Raw genomic sequence first — 18,936 nt, forward strand, 5'->3', positions numbered from 1 at the left:
TTCGGTCCTCCTCCTCCTCACTCGACATTGCATGCTCTTTTTGTAATGCCCCCCCTTTGCAGAGCACACCCCTCTCATTCTTTATGCTGTGGAAGTCCTGTATTTTAATTGGGAGGCCTTAGTGTGTCAAAGGGAAATGTAGGCTGGTGGTGGAGGGGAGGCCGAAGCAGAGCCACTGTTAATTTCCCAGGTAAATGTTCCTGGTGATAGGGGGATAGAGTAATTTCATGGTTTTTAAGTCCGGCCCGAGAGTGTTCCCTGCTCATTACCGAGCCCTGGGCCCTGGCAGCAATTTCACCCGCTGCAATTTTTGAAGATACACACAGCGAGAACATTTCAGGGCTTTCTAGCTCCATCATAGATAGTGCACACCCAAGGAAGTGTATGTGTTAACCTAGTTTACTGCTGCTAGGAGGTGGGGAGCAAAGGAAGCAGATTGCCAGGGCTTCAGGATGTGGAGGTCTCCAGGCCTTGGAGCTGGGGTGAATGTAAACCTCTCTTTGTGCCGCGTGGCTCGAGTCCAACTGAGACTCGGCTCTCCTGCCTGGGAGTGACAGCTCTTAGCTTCTGCTGTAATTGGGTTATAGGGGTGATTACTGATCCCCCACTTGTTTCTCGGGGGCTTCAGGCTACACTGAGATGTTATGGCTACCTCAACTATAACTGACTCTGTGTTTCGGCTCAGCCTGTAAAAGCCAAAATCGTGTTGTAAAATGTTTTGCTTCCTCGGAGATGTAACGCGATACCCGCAGTGTTTGAAAATGTTGCAATAACAGCAGCGGCCAATTACCAGAGCACAGATTGGTGTTGTCAGGAAAAACCCTCATAACATTTCCTCAATCTCCACTTTGTCCTTGTCTCTGTTATGGCAGATTTGGTGTTTGGGGAACGAGACTCGGTACCACATCAACCGTACAGTCGACGGCTCAACCTTATCTGTGCTGATCCCCAGTCTGGCCCCGGGGATCCGCTACAGCGTGGAGGTAGCGGCCAGCACCGGGGCGGGTCCTGGGGTCAAGAGCGACACCACTGTCTTCCAGCTCGGTGAGTCGGCACAACCTTTTAATTCCGTCTTATTCTGTTTTTATTTCAGTTTGTGAAAGCATGTACTGTCTTTACTGTGAGTTTGTCCTCCGGCTATCCTTGCACACACAATAAACCCCAATCATCCAAATAAATAATAACGGCATTAATCCCGTCATCTTCGAAATTAGCAGTTTTTCAGATGTGACATATGCCAAGTAAACAGACAATTATGCAATTCCTTTCTTTGCAGTAATGCGCACGCTCAAGCCCCGGCCTGCTTTCCCCCGTCCATTATCAAGGATACTTAAAAACTGTAATTGTGAGTTATTACTGCTCTACAGACATCATCAAGAAGAGGAGTGTGATGAGTGCGTCAGGGAACTTTTACAGTTTTCCTGCACTTTGAAATGGCTTTTTTTAGTTTCCAGTAGCTGGCAGTGTTATAATGAACTCAGGCACTTTGAATGTGTGTACGGGGGGGGGGGGTTGTTGAGCTGGCTGCCCCACCCTGCTCCATTCTCCAGTCAAGGATGCAATGTTTTCTTTCTCTGCTTCACTTCAAACAACAAAGGCAATAATCAATCCTGCACTCAGGGCTCGGGCTCCACACGTTATTAATACCGAGGAGCACGGTGCAGCCGAGCAGTGAGGCCAGTTGCTCTCATTTACTCCCTGTTTTTGTCCTTTTAGTCTAGACAGACAGATATTTTGAGATATTTCTGTCAGCTCTTATTCCCCAAAGCTCTGGGCTGGGCGACTCAGGAGAGAGATGGAAAACACATGAAGAGCAGGAAGAGGCAGAGACAGACAAAAGAGAGAGAAAGAGAGAGAACTCCATCTGGTTTTAAATGTGTGATTGAATGGAATGGGATGGGCATGAAGAAGCATCGACTGTAACTGATACAATTTCTCTCACTCCGAAGAGTTCCTGGTGGTGATTGCTGCCGTGTTCCAACGCTGCAGTGGAACAATGCGCCTTCGGGGACCAGCACTTCGCCCAAATGCATTTGTCACACTCTGAGCTGGTGTGCGTCATCCCAGCCTAGATACCTGTACAGTCCCTCGTGGGATGCTTAGTCACATCGGCATGCTCTGTTCACCGGGCCCGACAGAGCCACAAATTGAGCAGACAGAGGAGTGGGAAGGGAGGCAACCCGACATGGCGACATGGACTGAGTGACTGAGACAAAGATAGGCGGAGGGATACGGAGGGGTAAAAGGCAGGGAGCTGGTCTCTTTTTTGGGGGGGGAAGTGTTTCTGCCTCCGGCTCCGAGAGTTGACAGATAAGAGCGGCTGCAACTTGAAAGACCGGAGAAAAAAAGATATGAAGGAGAGTAACGCGTACATGACGAAATTTCAGAATGGCGGCAGCGGGGGGTCGGAGGGGAGGTGGGGCATCCTGGAGAGGCCTTTCATGTATCACGCAGGAGGGAGAAGCACAGAGAGAACGGAGAGATGAGGAAAACAGGCAGAGAGCGGGTTGTTGTGAGCAGCAGCCACGCAGACGCCGGCTTCGCTGCTTTTCACGGTGGAATCGGCTTCGAGCCTTTCACACCTCAGCTTCCCACAGATGTGCCTCGGTTCGCTAATTACCCGTGGTGTCTGGATCCGAGGATGATCTCATTGGATTTGTTTATGTGATTATGAAACAGCCAGTGCTCAGTGAACATTCTCCTCTCTGTGTTGGGTGGCCCCTGGTGCACACGTTGACATGAAGACTCTCTATGTGCAGCAGGAGAAAGAGGACTTCTGCTGACCCCATTTATTTTACCCAGATTTCCCTATTTCAGATCTTTCCACTTTCCACCAGTTTTATTTGTCTCCTCATCTCTTGCCTGCGTCCTTACTCGTCTCATTCTAACTCCAGACACCATTTGAATCCCGCTCTTGTGTGTCCTCAGATGCATCTGGGCGGATGACCGACGCCGATGCCCCAGAGAACCCCCTGTCCCAGCAGATCTCCGACGTGGTCAAGCAGCCGGCCTTCATAGCCGGCATCGGAGCCGCCTGCTGGATCATCCTCATGGTCTTCAGCATCTGGTTGTACCGCCATCGCAAGAAGAGGAACGGCCTCTCCAGCAGCTATGCAGGCATCCGCAAAGGTCAGTGGACGCGTGTCTGGCATTTCTCAGGTGGATCTACCTGATTTTCGGATTTGCCGGTTGCTGGTTTGAGGTTACAGGAGGTTTTCCCCTCTGTGTCAATCCAGTCCTCACCATCATCTTCTTCCCACATTCTGCCAGCCTCCCTCACACCTCCCTGTCACCCACAGAGAGATGTCTTCATAGAGCGCTCTAGGTGAAGCCGGAGTGAAAGTACTCTCCTGTCGAGCACTTTAAAATGTGATGTGAGCTCCTGTCGAGAGCGCAGCATGAAGACATCTCTCATTTCTTTCTTTTCCCCCCCCTCGGTCACGCTGATTCTGCACAAGGTGTGTTTTTTGTAAAGTATATTTCGAGGTTCAAAAGCCTCCACCTTTTTAGCAACGACCCCTTTTAGCTCACTCCCTCTTAGAGCAGCCACAGAGCAACCCAGTGGGCTCTCACCTGAGTGGAAGTGACAGGGTTCACGACTTGCCCAACCTCTGCCCACAATGGCTGGAGTATAAAGAGAGCTATTAGCCTTTCTTTCTGAGTCTCATTTGTGTTTAGACTGGCTTAATGTGTAGCCTGGGGCTGTGCAGCTGCTGCCTGGGAGAGCTACCTGCGCTGCACTCACTGCTGGGCTCAGGTTTACCGCTGACGACCAGGGTTAGAGGAGATCCACCTTCAACCCTTCGAGCACACTCTGAGACTCGACCGACTTAGCTGTTGCTAATCTGTGGCTGTCACACAGAAAACACAGGTTATCCACGTTCTGAAACCAGGGCACCGCAGCTAAATGTGGGCATTGTGAAGGGTTTCCTTAAAAGGCCTTTTAGAAAATACCTGTGTCAACTTGAAAACACTCGAGGACCCAGACAACTTTTTTTGTTGTTGCTGTGGGGATACATGCTTTGAACAAAATGAAATGTTGCCTTTAGTATTTCAACCAAAGGAACTTGAGAGCAGAGGTGACTCAGTAGCACACCATCACACTGTGTAGGCTAAGATTAGCCTCTGGTCCTGCATGATTCTCTATGTTTTCTCTCATAAACTTAAAAAGCTCTTCAGGAGCACAGTAGGCGAGCGTCGCTCCCCCCCCCCTTCTCCTCCCCGTGTCCCCAGACCACAAGAGGCCACGGCATTTGTTGGAACTGGTAACGAAGAATGTTTTCTAAAGTGTATAATTGCAACCACATGAAGCAGCGATCTGCACTCGGGGTGAAACGAGTTGAAGAGGGACTGTACGTGTATGTGTAAGTGCAGAAGTGTAGATTACATATTTCAATTTGTCAACTCAAAAGGAGAAAAAGAAAAGAAGGTAAAACAGCTTTTTCTTATTTCCTCAACAATGAATCCAATCCTACGATCCACATGGTGCTCTTGAATAGTGTGCCTGTTGCAATCTCACACTGGAGGAGTCCTCAAAAAAGATCTCATAACTGAAATAATACAAACAAATAAACTGCAAAAAAAAAAGAAGCTATTTTCCAACATGGTCCCAGCTCAGTGGCAGCTCCATGCAGCCGGAGACTGAGCCGCTGTGACAGTCCTGCGACAGAAGAGAAATCTGATTCATGTATTTTAGTCACGTTTCTCTGACTTTTGACTACAAAGTGATAAAGTCTGCTCCTCTGAGACGTTCATCAACCGGATAAAAGTCGTCCAACTTCTCAATTCTCTCGACTTCTCTAAGCGTCGAGAGATTATTCAAAGGATATTTATTGGCGCAGGTTCTGAATGAATTGATCGTTTGAGGAAATGAGAATGTGAAAACAGCAGTTTTCTGTCTCCTCAGATGAAGTTTTAGGTTAAAGGCAGACAGCAGCGCTTCTAAAAATGTGCATATTTAAGGCCGAGCGCTGGATGGCATCAGCTGTGGTGCATGCTCGAGCATTCTTCACTTCTTCAAAGAGAGCAACAACAAACAAAGTGCATTTCAAAGAAGAAGAGAAACCCACAGACCACACCGTTTATTACAGAATGTAAATCAGCCCTTTTCGCACAGGAACCCCGTCTGTGCCAAAAGTGGAGTAATTGAGATGTGTGGGTGATGATGTGGGTGTGAGATAGAGCAACAGCTATCTCTCTGGTGTGTGACCCCCACCCAGAAGGTCTCTGATACTCTGGGTCGGGATTTGAACCAGCAGCTGCCACAACACTCACTTTCCCTCCGTCGGGGTCCAGACATGTCTGAGGGAATCAAAGACTTGAGGGCAGCGAGGAAGCGTGTGAATACAGGCTGAGCTCCATCTCCAGGATTTATTTACTCGAGCAGATGTTGTGTGGTGATGAAGCAGAGAAACTGTCACATGAACTGACTCCTGACATTTGAATCCAACAATGATTTAATGTCCTTTGTTTCTGTCCCTACAGTGCCGTCCTTTACTTTCACACCAACCGGTAAGAACTCACATTCTTTTAACATATACATACAATGAGTGATGTCTGTTTGTGCTCGATCCTTTCCCCCGTGTTAGTAAAGCTCTTCATTGAATTGCTGTCGCGATGTAATAGACTGCAGAGAATTCGACAAGAGACACTTCATGTTCTTATCTTCAGCACCGTTTGAGGATCTATCTGCAAATAAATATTTCACCAAGTTATGTTTTGGGGGGTCGATAAAACGCTGTTAAAACTCGTGGCAACTCGATCAAAGGGCCGCGGCCGACCTCAGATGGGATTCAAGAGAATGACACACCAGCAGTGCACCAACGCGCCAATTAGAAAGGCGAGCAGCGGCACAGCTGAGGAGGTTATCTGTGAACTGAGGTGACACAGCGTAGAGCAGATCAAAATCAAAGCTCTCTCCACGCGTCTCGCCATCATTCTCCCTCTGCAAGTTTTGTATTTACAGCGCTCGCCTTCCTGCTTTCTTTCATCCGTCTGAAATACTTTGTTCCCCAGAGGTGTGGCAGGGAGTGCAATGGCGAATGTGAACCATTGAATGTGTGAGGGGAAGTAAAGCAGAGACAAAACCTGTGCGCTATGTGTTTGCGGTTGCACTGGCTCATCCAGTCTGAGCAGAGATTGTACCTCAACAGTAGCCATGTTGTTTGTGTGTCTGCCTCAAGGCTTCCAGTCGGCCAGAATCATTTTTTTTGCAGATGCAAGTTTGTTTCTTGATCTGCTGGAAAGCTTTCAGGTGAGACTCGTGCCTTGCTTTGTGTGGTTGGGTTTGAAAATCCCTGCACTCTTCAAAACCCAGGATGCACGAGGGAATTGTGATGGTTTTAATCTACCAGCAGATCGTGACACTTTGCATTCAAGAGAGCTAATCTGAGAGCACCTCGGGCTGCATGTAGGGGCCGAAAACACACACTTCCTGTTTTGAAAGAGAGACAGGGAATCGACATATAGCCGAGTCCCCCCGACCTACCCTGCTTCCTCCATCTCTACTCTCAGGGAAAAGATTGTAATTAAAGTTGGGAGTTTATCTCTCCTCCACACACCGGCAGCTTATGGCTCCTTGAAAGAGTCCAACTTGCAGCGCACAAAGCTTCAAAACACGCTGAACCCGAGCCAGACAACCTCAGAGCTCTGCCTCTCTGTTCTCCATAAGCCTCTTACATATCCTCCCCCTGCTCCTGTTGCTGTTTGGGTGACTCAGCCCAAATTATGCCTCACTAAAAAAATGAAGCGTTGCCGTCATCGCTCGCGAGGCCGATGATTTAGAATCAAATGAATAATTGTGTGTTGACCTTGCATAACAATGGCATAGATGCTGATTGCTGTGTTGACAGAAGTAACAGTTGGACACTCGTTCTCTCTCTTTCTTTTCAGTGGCATATCAGAGAGGTGGAGAAGGTGTGAGCAGCGCCGGAAGGTAAGAGTTCCCTCATTGTTTGATAATATTAGAAATATTACACAGGTAAATTCAAGCATCTAATCACGAACACAACAGGACGAGTGCAGTTGGGCACGTGTACTTTTGTTTGACGGACACTAGGGGGAGTGCTGTGCCTTTCTAAAGCCGCAGTGAGCTGGGGAGGGGTAAGGTGGTGCTCCAAGCAAAAAGGAACAAAGCCCCATATAGTGTGCCAGGAGCCCATCCTCATCCCGTGTAGTGGAGAGACACATCCAGCCACAAGGCTGTGCCATAGCAACACCATACAACTTTAGAGGAGACGTATGCAAACACACAGCAGTAACAACACAACTCTTCATGTTGTGGAATGGTGCATTATGCATAAACAGGGAGACTGCACAGGGAAAACACTGCATCAACTTCCTAATGCGCTTCTATATAAATATAGAATATGCACAGTGTTGTACTGTAAGTGTGCGTGTGTTGTTTATGTGTTAATGAATACTAAGCTTGGAGCCTTCAGCAGGAAATCCATATTCATTATTCTGTCCTGTCCTGTGACTGACTCCCATATGCGGCATGGCTGTCTCGGCTCTGTACAAAGACAATGGCCATTCAATAACAGCATACAAGTGCCCGGGTGATTGAGGAGCCATTGTGAGATTGTATTTGGCTGCACAAGACAAATGTGTTCATTACCCAAAATGAATCCAAGAAAGGAGTCATTTGAGTGAGACTGAGGAAATGTGATTCAATGCTAATTCAGTGTCTGGAAATGCAAAGCGGGAGTCGTTCTGTGGAGATTTGAATACCGAAACAATATGTGGCACCGCAAGAGAAGTCTGCGTTCTCTTTGTACGCTGGATTGATTCATTCCATGAGGAAAAGGAGGCTAGTTATTCTCCCTGTTTGGCCTGAGGTCAGGTTGTACAGTAGAATCTTGTTGCACAGCTGATCTTGTATTGTATTGGGATTAAAGCCTGAGAAACAGGCGTAAGACACGGAAACAATAGAGATGGACGGCCGCACGATGATGTGTAACACTGGTCCACGTGGGTTTCTCCTCTGGTGCTTGGATTTCTCTCCGTTCCCTCTGTGCAAATATTAAAAAGAACTTTTCAACTGATAGAGATGTTGTGTGACACCATGGAATCTACTCTGGGAGCCTTTGTGGTTCACTGACTGTTCAGGACACGCATTTCGCAACATTGGGAGTGAATTTTCTCTGGCTGTCTAATCCAGGCGGATCGCTAATGCTCACGAGGGGCTCAGGGAAAGTGTCATCGGCTGTGGGCAAGTCAAGCACACACAATCTATTTAGCTGGGCTTTTTTTTTTTTTCTAATGTGCTCCCCGGGCCTGTGCACGTACGACCATGCGTGTTTGGCCAAAAGGCAAAATAAGAGCTAAAGCCGGATTTCTATTTTTTTTTTTTTCTATTGTGAGCTGCTGGATAAACAAACTCCACATAATCTTCTCTTTAAGATATTGTTTCTGGGGCTGTTTTTCGGTTGAGTCACATAAATGTCACTGTGGTGTTGTCTCTTACTATTGTTAAACCATTTGGTCCCGTTTTTTTTTGTGTGTTTTTTTCAGGCCTGGTTTGCTGAACATCGGGGAATCTGCCACTCAGCCCTGGCTGGCGGACACGTGGCCCAACTCCTGCTCCAACCACAACGACTGCAGCATGAACTGCTGCACGGCTGGCAACGGGAACAGTGACAGTAACTTGGCCACGTACAGCCGACCAGGTATGTCGTGTTGACCCCGCCGCAAGAAGGCAGCAAACAAAAACAAGCACTCCCCTCAAAGGCAATGATGCAGCCCTCGACAAAATAACTGTAGAGATAAGAAATGCAGGCACCGGGGGAATCTGCAGCGCAAAAGGAAGTAGAATCTGATATCTGGGTTAGCTCCCCGGAGACTTGTTCCTGTGTATCTCTCCTTTGTGTAGGTCTCCACGAGAAGAAATCTGGAGAAATATTAGGATTAAGAGTGGCTGTGTGCTTGTGTGTTTGATTTATCTGAGGTTGAAGTAGGAGCTGTTTTAGGCAGGAAATAAAAAGGAGCACACTGAGAGGGGCTTATGGCTCTACTCTGTTGCTAATCGAATTGCTTTGCTGATTTCCATACTGTTGTTATAGCCTGTAATGTAATTTCCCCTAAGTGCTCAGTTATTTAAGAAATGTGCAGCGGGCGAAGAGGTCAAGGCTGGACTGCAGTCGGTGGCCAGGAAGAAAGAGAGCGAGAAAGAGAGAAGAGGAGAGAGAGAGAGAGGGAGAGAGAGAGAGAGAGGTGCACCTGTTCACCAGATGGAAGGAGTGAAGAAGAAAGAGTATATGCTAAATCAAACACACAGAGTGCAGGAGAGCATGAATGAGATACAGTGGAGGAGGTGGAGAGGAAATAAGAGGAGGTGATGTACGGAACACCAGCAGGTGGCCTGTGAGTTTATTCAGCACAACGAGAGATGTCAACACAAACAGGACCAAGTTTACCCCCAAAATCAAACACACATTACTCCACAAAAGTCACTTCTGTGCATAACGGGGATAGGAATCTGTGCAGATGCATAAAAGTTGACACCAATTAAAAAAGTAAGTGGTAGTATGCACTGGAAAATAGTTTGAATTTGGGAATTGCTACAAATTCAATGTTTTAGCAATATTTCAGTTTTCGAAATAGAGACAGATGCATCCAATTTATAAAATGCTGTGCTGCGATAAAATATAGAAACATCAGCACTGTCGTAGCTCCGAGTGTGTAGTCGCACTCACTGAGCTTCCGAAGGATGTATATTCCTCGTGATTCCCGAACAGGAAGGGCTGTCACAAACATGTCAGAATGAAAGAGGCCCCGTTCTCCCCGTTACAAGTCAGTGTACCGTAAAACTGATTCTGAAGCTGTTATTTCAGGGTAAAGCAGATGCATAATGCGTCTCTAACTTATCGGATCATTGACAATGCATTAAGATGGGTATTGTGTGATGCACGTCCTTATTGCATATGCAGACGCTCACTGTGACCTTTCTGAAAAGACAAGAGGGTAAAACCTCTGAGCCAAAAACATCAGTTTGGGTGAGACAGAGCTTAATGTTATTAATCTTTCAACTGTGAACAAAGTCTTAAAAACAAAAAGAAAAGAAACTATCCTTGGAAACTTGTAATGAAATGCTTTGTGTTCTAAATGATGCACTTTGGGACTGTGCCTTTAAGGGCAGACAATAATTCCTCTCCAGCTGTTTTGCCTAATATCCATCCAGCCGCTCGGTAGTTTCTTCTTACTTCATACCTTCCCCGACCAGGATTAATAATTCATTCTGTAGACTCTAGTCATCAAGTTCGTTTTTCTTCTCTGCGCTAATCACCCCTCCGAGGCTGAAGTGTTGAACTCTACCTTAACGCGGTGTGAGATGTTTAACAGGGAATAACAGGCTACAGGCAGCCCTCACTCCTCGCATGACGCCCCCCCCCCCCCTGTATGACACTAAGGCGCTTGCCAGACGCATGCTTTGTGTGTGTTGCCAAACCTAAACTCTGTGAACATTAGGAGGATCACTGACTAGGTGACAGAGCAAAGAAATGGGAGTTAATGTCCCTTTATCTCAGCCATAGGGGCGCTTTCACAGATCACCCATTGATGTGTCGATCGGGGCCGTGCGGCTGAAACGTGAGGCGCTCGGCACGTGCAGCAGCGTGCGCCTATGGCCGTCCTCGGTATTTACCGCAAGGCTGGCTCTCAGATCTGCCGGAGGATTTGAATATTTTATGAGCCAGGGAAAATTGGATCTGTCAGTGGGAGCTGTGCTTTAGCTGCGTGCCTCATCCAAAGTCTTTGATACCAGCATGTCTCTCTGTCCCTCTCGGTGAAAGAATAGAGATGACACCCACATTGAAACACTGAGGACAGACAGAGAGAGAGTGGGGCAATACCACCTGTGTCACTCACCTTGAATAGAACATTATTTGCCAAACAATTCTAATGCTTTAAATGGAGATCTCTCTCTCGTTGGCAGGGAGTTTTTTTTTCTTTTTTTTTCTCAAAAGCCCTGAAATGAATTGCTTCCCTCAGGTAAATGCTTTCAGCTCTGTAGTAGATCAGACGAGGCCGTGTTGTTTCAAAGCTTCCTCCCCTCGTGTTCTCCAGCCGACTGCATCGCCAATTATAACAACCAGATGGAAAACAAGCAGACCAACCTCCTGGTGCCGGAGTCGGGAGTCTACGGAGATGTGGACCTGTCCAACAAGATCAATGAGATGAAGACCTTCAACAGCCCCAACCTGAAAGACGGACGCTTTGTGGGTCCGGGGGGCCAGCCGACGCCTTACGCCACCACCCAGCTCATCCAGTCCTCCATCATGGGCAACAATATAAACTCGGACAGAGGCCCCGGAGGGATCGGAGGTGGGCCCGGGGGCGGAGGGGAGCTGAACGAGAAGCACTGCTGGAAGCCCACCCCGGTCCAGCAGCAGCAGCAGAAACAGGAAATGGGCTCCCAGCTGCAGTACATCATCATGGAGCAAAACAAGCTGAACAAGGGTGAGTGTGTGGGATACCCAGCAGCCACGGTTGAAGAGGTCATCGCCGAGCCGTGATCTTCCTCCACCTGGTTTTTCCTTCCTGTTCTCTCCTCTCCCGGCTCTTCCAGCCTCACTGTGGAAACCTGTAGAAGAGTCTCATGCTCCTATTTCTCCTTGGTTCTGTCTCGCTCCTTTTTCAAATCAACACAAGCATCATCACTCTTTCTTTCTGCCCGTCTGTTCGGCATTCATCTAACCCCCCCCATCACCCCTTCTTGCAATCATGTATAATCTTTGCCGCGCTTGAATCGCTGTCGTGTCTGGGTTGTGTTGTGGTGGAGGCAGGTGTGAAGGTTTATTCGGGTCTTTAGATGCTTGGAACAAAGCTATCATCGCCTCGTTGGATCTGCCACATGTGGTGTGATAGTTTTGAGATTTCTGTGCAGATGTTTGCATGTGTTCTCATACTCACCTGGAAGTTACAAAGCATTAACTGCATGGCTCTTTTCATCTGTGGCACTGTGCTCGGTGTAATGTCATTTCATGGTATACATATTTCCATATTTCTCCACCGTGAAATGATTTTTTGTGCTGCAACTCGAATGCAGCTCTTAATTTCCTTGTTTCATTACCAAGTAGTGAGCGGTTGCTTTGCTTGAGTGTTTGTGAGATGTGTCCCTGGGGCCACACTAACCATGCGCTCCACCGTTCCCACCATCAGACCGCTACAGAGGAGGAGACAGTCCTATGCCGGCCACCATCCCCTACAACCAGACCCATGACAGCCACACTGGGGGCTCCTACAACAGCTCCGACCGAGGCAGCAGTAGTACCTCCGGTAAGAACCAAAGAAAATGCACATCTAAGGACTCATTCTCCTTTTAGCTGTTAGAAGTATCTCTTTATTGTTTCGCTCCTCTAAACCAAACTGGCAGGGTATTTTCCCAGCTTATTGTTGTTGTTGAACTATATAATCGCATACATCCCTGCAGCTCCATTTGGAGAATCCCAGTTTTCCTCAGAAGCCATAAATCACTTTGAGACGCTAATAATGCCTGCTTTAAAATGGTAATGTGATTAATTTCCATGTCAGCCTGGTTTGAGGAGAAATTGAAAGGGGGATTCCTTCAGAAAGTGGAAAATTGCAGAATAAAGAGAGGAGGAAACTGACAACAATGCCTTCAAACAAAGGCACCAGCCCCATGCTAGACATTCGATTGTGCCTTTTGTTTCCCGGGTGCAATGTCATCCAAGGGATGTTTAAAGCAAATTAGATAAAAGCAGCTTCCTGTTTTGTTTTGTTTTTCCTGCTTACTGTTATATTTCTGTTTGTCCTTGCTTATTTTGCATTGCTTTGTTAATTGGCTTTACTTTAATTCCGGTATGGAGCAGCGTAATTTCATCAGGGCCTCAATGTCTGTCTGTGGACAAGGACAAACGATAACACATTGCGGACGGCATGCAACGCTGCCACCTTAATGCCATGTATCCATTCTGATATTGCATTTGAAGTTCAAGCCATTAAGGAGAAGCCTTTAGTGCTCGCTGCACCTCACAGCTCATTGGTTCACCATCCTAATAGTTTGGTATTAATTAGATCCCTCTCTGCTGCTCCCTTCCTACCTTCTCCCATCGTACTGGTTAACACCACAGTATGGAAACGACTGTGTTTTGTAGTGTTTCCATCTAATAACCTCGAGGTTTGTGTGCACACTTGCATAAAGTGGAGTGTTGCATTAGCCTCAGCACTCTATTGTGTAAAAAAAAATCCATTCTTTGTCAGCCGGTCCTGTTAAAGCGTTTTATCAGCTGTCATATCCTCGCTCATTAACTTGAGATTTCCTTCGACATTAATAATTGATGTGTTTTCCAGAGGCAGGTATTGTGTACGTGTGTAGGTGTGCTGTGACGGATGGATGCTTTTCTTTTTTTCCCATTCTCTCGGAGCAGGCAGCCAGGGCCAGAAGAAGGGAATGCGCACCCCCAAACTACCCAAACAGAGCACAATGAACTGGGCTGACCTGCTGCCCCCTCCCCCTGCTAACCCAGCCCCCAGTCGGAGCATGGAGGAGTACTCTTTACCGATGGAAGAAAGGTGGGGCATGTCAGCGCCGGCCGAAAGACACAGACAACCTGACAGGCGTGTAGCACTATCTCTACATGCTCATTCACTCTTCCAGCCTTTTCCTCCAGTTTCTTGCATTCACTACATGTATTTACCCCAAGGGTGCTCAATCTACCAGTGCTAGGTTCATGATAGAAGGATGGCATGAATATTAAGTGCATGTTTTTCTGGCTTCAATGTACAAACATCCATGTTTTTCTGGGAGTGATGTGACGGTAACGAGGCTTGTTTCTCTCTGTTGGCAGCTGTGACCCAGACATGCAGTGCCCCATGCCCCCCTCGCACATGTACCTGCAGCCCCACGAGCTGGAGGAGGAGGAAGAGGAGATGGAGAGGGGCCCCACTCCTCCCATCCGAGGGGCGGCATCTTCCCCCGCCGCCGTGTCTTACAGCCACCAGTCCACGGCCACGCTCACCCCCTCGCCCCAGGAGGAGATGCGGCCGATGCTCCAGGACGCGGCCGACAGCCACGAACGCAGGTACATCTGCCAGGATACAAAAAAAAAACACGTAGCGGGAGATGAGCGTTGCTTTAAATCCTCACAGAGAATCAATGTCTCTGAATGAAATTCATACATTCTTTAGTTTTAGCCCATTAATTCCAAATTCTGTATATTCTGTCGGCCATTTTTCAAAAGCATATCTACTCTTGATTTGTTACCTCACTGGGAGCCATTAGTCTCCCTTCATTTCAGTGCAGCACGAAAATCAACCTGCAGCAATTTGAAAGTTGTTGGAAAGAAGTCATACGTCCCAGGCTGAATTTCATCCATTCAATGTTTTTTTTGTCAAAGATATATTATTACTGTTGCGTGTTAATAGAGCTGTGAGCAGGAACTGTTCATCCTTGTTAGCACATAAGGGAAAAAACACATCATCATAAATTCAGGAAGGAGCTGCCAGAAGAAGCTGTATTAAGCTGTATAGCTGTAAAGATAATAGAAAACCATCACATTCACATCATTGTTGGCATTTCTGGTTTCTTAAAGGTTAATTTATGGGACAAATTTCCCTGTAACAGATCTGTAAAACCTCAAATTTTGAATGTAATGTCCAAATATTTAAAAATGAATACAAAGTACCAGCACCTACTCATAATAATAGGCAGGGGAATTTTACTTTGCGTGTAATTTGATGAAAATATTCTATATACTGACAAGTTTCCATCTTCTAACAGGCGCCGTGGTGTAAGCCCCCCCGCGCCTCAAAGACCCCTCTCCCCTTCACACACATATGGGTACAACTGCAGCCCGTTGGCCTTGGACACGGACGGCATGGAGGAGGACGACATACTGGAGGAAGAGGAGGAGGGGGACGATACAGATGCAGAGGTGGCCAAGATGCACTACCACCACACCCACCCCCACACACAAACACACCCTCACCACCCCCAAATGCACCCGCGAAGGCTGCTGCTACGGGGGCTCGAACAGACGCCGGCGTCCAGCATGGGCGACCTAGAGAGTTCAGTGACCGGCTCTATGATCAACGGATGGGGCTCGGCCTCTGAAGAGGATAATGTCTCTTCGGGGAGGTCTAGTGCAGTCAGCTCTTCAGACGGATCCTTCTTCACTGATGCTGACTTTGCCCAGGCGGTCGCTGCAGCTGCAGAGTATTCAGGCGTCCGAGTGGCCAAGTACCCCAACACACATGGCCAGGAGGTTGGAGGAGCTTCAGGTAGGTCTAATAATGACGGCCACATCCAAGAGAAATGTTATTGCAGGGGATTTTTTTCGAGGAATGGAAAAATACCTAAATATATCTCTGTTTTTCTCTTTCAGCACGAAAATACCAAATAAACCCATCAGGCCACCGTCCAGGCAGCCCGGTGTCCACAGACAGTAACATGAGCATGGCAGCGGTTCACAGGAGGCCTCCTAAAAAGCAGAAACAGCATCCTGCAGTCCATCCAGGCAACCAGAGACGTGACCCCTACAATGAAGGTACACACATGTCCGGATTATTAAAACAAACCTTTATCAAAATGATTTTCACAATAAAAGACATTATTTTTAAAATATCCTTCGGTTGTAGGCTCCTAACCAAATAATGAATATGAAGCCCAATATGTGTTTTCAATGTGTTTTAGCTAAAGCTCTGGTTTCCTAGAGGCTATATGTGTACACAAACTAAAGATAAACCACAACTGTGTTTGTGTAAATATGCACAGTAGACCTAAAACAATTATTACTGAGACTGTGAGTATTCAGCTTTGAACCCACTGGTCTGTAAAAGATGGGAATGACTCACTGCAGCCAACACCCTGACAGAGTAGCCGCAGTAGTGGGTCAGCTGTAGAACACAGATGGCCGGTTTGTATCAGTGGCTCTCCCTCTATTCCCTCTCCAGAAATGAAAGTGAAAAATGCAGTTTACTGTAATGCGCTGGAGCACTGCTGTGCTCGCGAGCCAGAGGTTTAATCATCTTCTTTCATGTGTTTCATGCACATGCATACGTGGCTTCACTCCTAATCTGTGGCGCTGCTGAACAGATCGGGCGAGTGGTGGGCAGGAGTGGAGGGGGGAGTGGAGGGGGGGGGTCTGTCTCTGGGGAGCGCTGCCCGGCTCCGCAGTGCTGACACTGGGATGTCTCTCCACTCTAGCCACTAATGAAATTGATCCAGGTGCTCTGGCTCATTCTGGAGTGCCACCTTTTACTCGGCAGGGGCCGGACATAAACCAAACAGGGGCTAAATACCAGAGCAGCTGCACACAGATAGGAGAGCTTAAGTAAAAGAGCAATTTACTTTTCTATTGCATCATCTTTTTTTACAGCACAAACCCCTTCTTTCTTTTATCTTTCCTCTATGTATCTATGTGTGTGTTGTGTGGGTTGTGTGGGTTGTGTGCGTTGTGTGCACCCTCACTCTGCTGTGCAGCGTGTGCAGTCCCGGAGCTGGCTCTCCTCTTTCTGTCAGGTGTCCTTGAGGCTTGGAAGCACTTGACAGGGAGATTTAATATCCAGCTCACTCGGAGCCAGACCAGCTATATCACAGCAGAAAATCCAACACCCCCCCTTCCCCCAAACCCCCCCACCTCCTGCCATCATCCTTATACCCTGGCTTCTTCCCCATCCGCTGCCCCTCCCTCTGGAGTGATCTCCATCCCTCTCCGCTCTTCTCCCTGCTCCTCCGTCTTTGTTCGAGCAGCGAGGGGGCGGACTGACAGCTCCGCAGCTCTGTCTGTCCATCAGTTCTCCTGCTGATTGCATTTGATCTGAATGGATTGTTTTTCATTTGGAGGTTATTGCCTCCCCCCCCCCCATCTCTCCCTCTCCACCCCCCACCCAACCGGCCCTGTCTGTGGTCTGCAGGGCCCGTGCTGAGGTGATAGGTGAGAAGGTGATTTAATGAAATGTAAAGGAGGATGGAAAACAAAGGAAAGCCCAGATGTTTGCCACCCACACAACGTAATGTAATGTGTATTTATATTGTTTGTTTTATGTCGCTCTACCTTTCCAATTACTCCACACTGGGCGCTCTATGCAGGCAGTGTCATTATAGTACATAAAGACTGCAATAAAAAGGCAGGAAAACACATGAGCACTGGGATCAGCCCCCTTCCTTACCTCTTACCCCACTTTGACCTATAATCATTTCATACGTTTACACAGTGGATGTAGAAAAACACAAGTTGTGTCCCCCCGTCCCCCCCCCGACTCATATTGGGTTTGACTGTGATGCCTTTGTCTCCTACCCCCTCTCTGAACTTAACCCTTTCCTATCTCCTCATCTGTCTTGGCCTTGTCCGCCCAATTAACCACCACGCCCTCCGATAAACTCTCGCTGGCAAATCCAGAGACACTTTTCAGAGCCGAGCTCTGTCCTCCATGATATTTCCTCATAAATCTCCCAGGCGCCCTGCTCCTCCCTCGCAGTGGGCTATATCTCACAGACTGTGGCATTGATCGGACTCTGACTGAGCCAGGACTCAGGAGGCAAGAGAGATATTAAAAAACTGCAGACGCCTCTCTGCTGTATGATATTGACTGGCTCCCTTTTGTATTCAGGAGTGGACAGAGGTGGAGGATAATGAGAACAGTGTATTGAAGGTACCTGATTCCGCCAACAAGACAGGAGCAATGAGATCACCTGCCTCATTACCCCTTCATGTGTTAAAACACTTGAATTAAAAAAAAGGTTATATCAAAGCTTTGATTCTTGTACAATCTTAAAAAGTACAAAGTATCCATTGGGATGCACGGAATGGTAATTATCTTTATTAACGTTTTAATCCAATGTGGATTATCGGTCTGGGTGCCGACAAAACCCTCCTGCAGGTTAGAGCCATCAAATCACAGGCCCGAGAGTTCCCCCTCTGCGTTTTGTTTAGACGTCTGTGATGTGTGGGAGACCCGGCCGCCCACTGGTTGGCCTCATGTGACTAATGGCTCAGAGAAGAGCAGCATTGATTCATCAACAGGGGAAAGGGGAGCGGGTCAGAGACCCAGCTGCTGACCATCACGCTCCCCTCGTCCTCTTCACACTCCCCATCTCCTAGCGCCGCGGCCAGATTAGGGCTGTCTCATGCTATCTGCTCTGTTTACTGTGTCCCTGGGTGCAGATATAAGTGCATGTGCACACACTGCAGCTGTGTTTGTGTGTCACCTTGCAGGTGTGAGACAGTTGAGAGGCAGATGATACACACTGAAGTTTCAGAAGTACACAGATTCTCGGCCCTGAGTCTTGTGCAATCATCTAAACCAGTTTTTTCATGTCAGTGGCTCATTTGCTTTTTCTCCCTGTGTTTATCCTTCAGATCTCCCCCCTCCTCCCATCCCTCCTCCAGCAGGGCTCAAGTCCCCCACACATCCCTCCAAGGCAGCGCTGGAGGGCCGGGGGGTGGTGTCCCCCAAAACAGGCGAGGGTCGAGACAAGCGAGGAGCGACGGGAGGCTACCGGCCCCGAGAGGGCTCGGACCACAGAACCAGCTCCTCTGAACGCAAGGAGGCTCAGGAGAGACAGAAGACTTCTCACGGAGAGAAAGGGAATAGACACGAGAGTAGCACTGCCGGCAAGGCACGCCAACATGCAGGTAGGGCAACATGTGGAGGAATCCTTCAGTGACACGTGCACTACTTGTGATCACGCCAGTCTCAATTCTCTTTAACATGCTCCTCCGCCCCCCCCCCAGGTCCAGAGGACATTCTGCCCTACAACAGACCCCAGTTCCCCACAGTCAACAGCACCCGAGACCCGAGCTCCTCCAGCTCCATGTCCTCTCGGGGCTCAGGGGGCCGGCGGAGAGGAGAGGGAGGCCGCAGGAACCAAGCAGACATGGGCCTCATCACCACGGGGGCCTTACAACCAGGAGATGAAGAGCTAGAGGTACAAAAATATCACCAGATCTCACCACTAGTCAGTATTGATACTTGGAA

At 48.0% G+C, this 18,936-nt stretch overlaps 1 protein-coding gene across 1 annotated transcript in view; it reads left to right on the forward strand.

Annotated features, from left to right (window-relative positions):
* The window catches only part of robo1 (roundabout, axon guidance receptor, homolog 1 (Drosophila)), a 122,363-nt gene that overhangs the window by 101,967 nt on the left and 1,460 nt on the right, over positions 1-18,936 (forward strand). Inside the window, exons 17-29 of the mRNA XM_062386367.1 lie at positions 873-1,044; positions 2,929-3,129; positions 5,485-5,511; positions 6,892-6,934; positions 8,512-8,666; positions 11,062-11,454; positions 12,157-12,273; positions 13,386-13,530; positions 13,806-14,039; positions 14,738-15,237; positions 15,342-15,503; positions 18,318-18,593; positions 18,693-18,886. Coding sequence (XP_062242351.1) covers positions 873-1,044; positions 2,929-3,129; positions 5,485-5,511; positions 6,892-6,934; positions 8,512-8,666; positions 11,062-11,454; positions 12,157-12,273; positions 13,386-13,530; positions 13,806-14,039; positions 14,738-15,237; positions 15,342-15,503; positions 18,318-18,593; positions 18,693-18,886 — 2,619 coding nt within the window. The remainder of the gene's footprint in view (positions 1-872; positions 1,045-2,928; positions 3,130-5,484; positions 5,512-6,891; positions 6,935-8,511; positions 8,667-11,061; positions 11,455-12,156; positions 12,274-13,385; positions 13,531-13,805; positions 14,040-14,737; positions 15,238-15,341; positions 15,504-18,317; positions 18,594-18,692; positions 18,887-18,936) is intronic.

Source organism: Platichthys flesus, chromosome 4 (genome assembly GCF_949316205.1).
Source record: "Platichthys flesus chromosome 4, fPlaFle2.1, whole genome shotgun sequence".
In the NCBI taxonomy this organism is placed as follows: Eukaryota; Metazoa; Chordata; class Actinopteri; order Pleuronectiformes; family Pleuronectidae; genus Platichthys; species Platichthys flesus.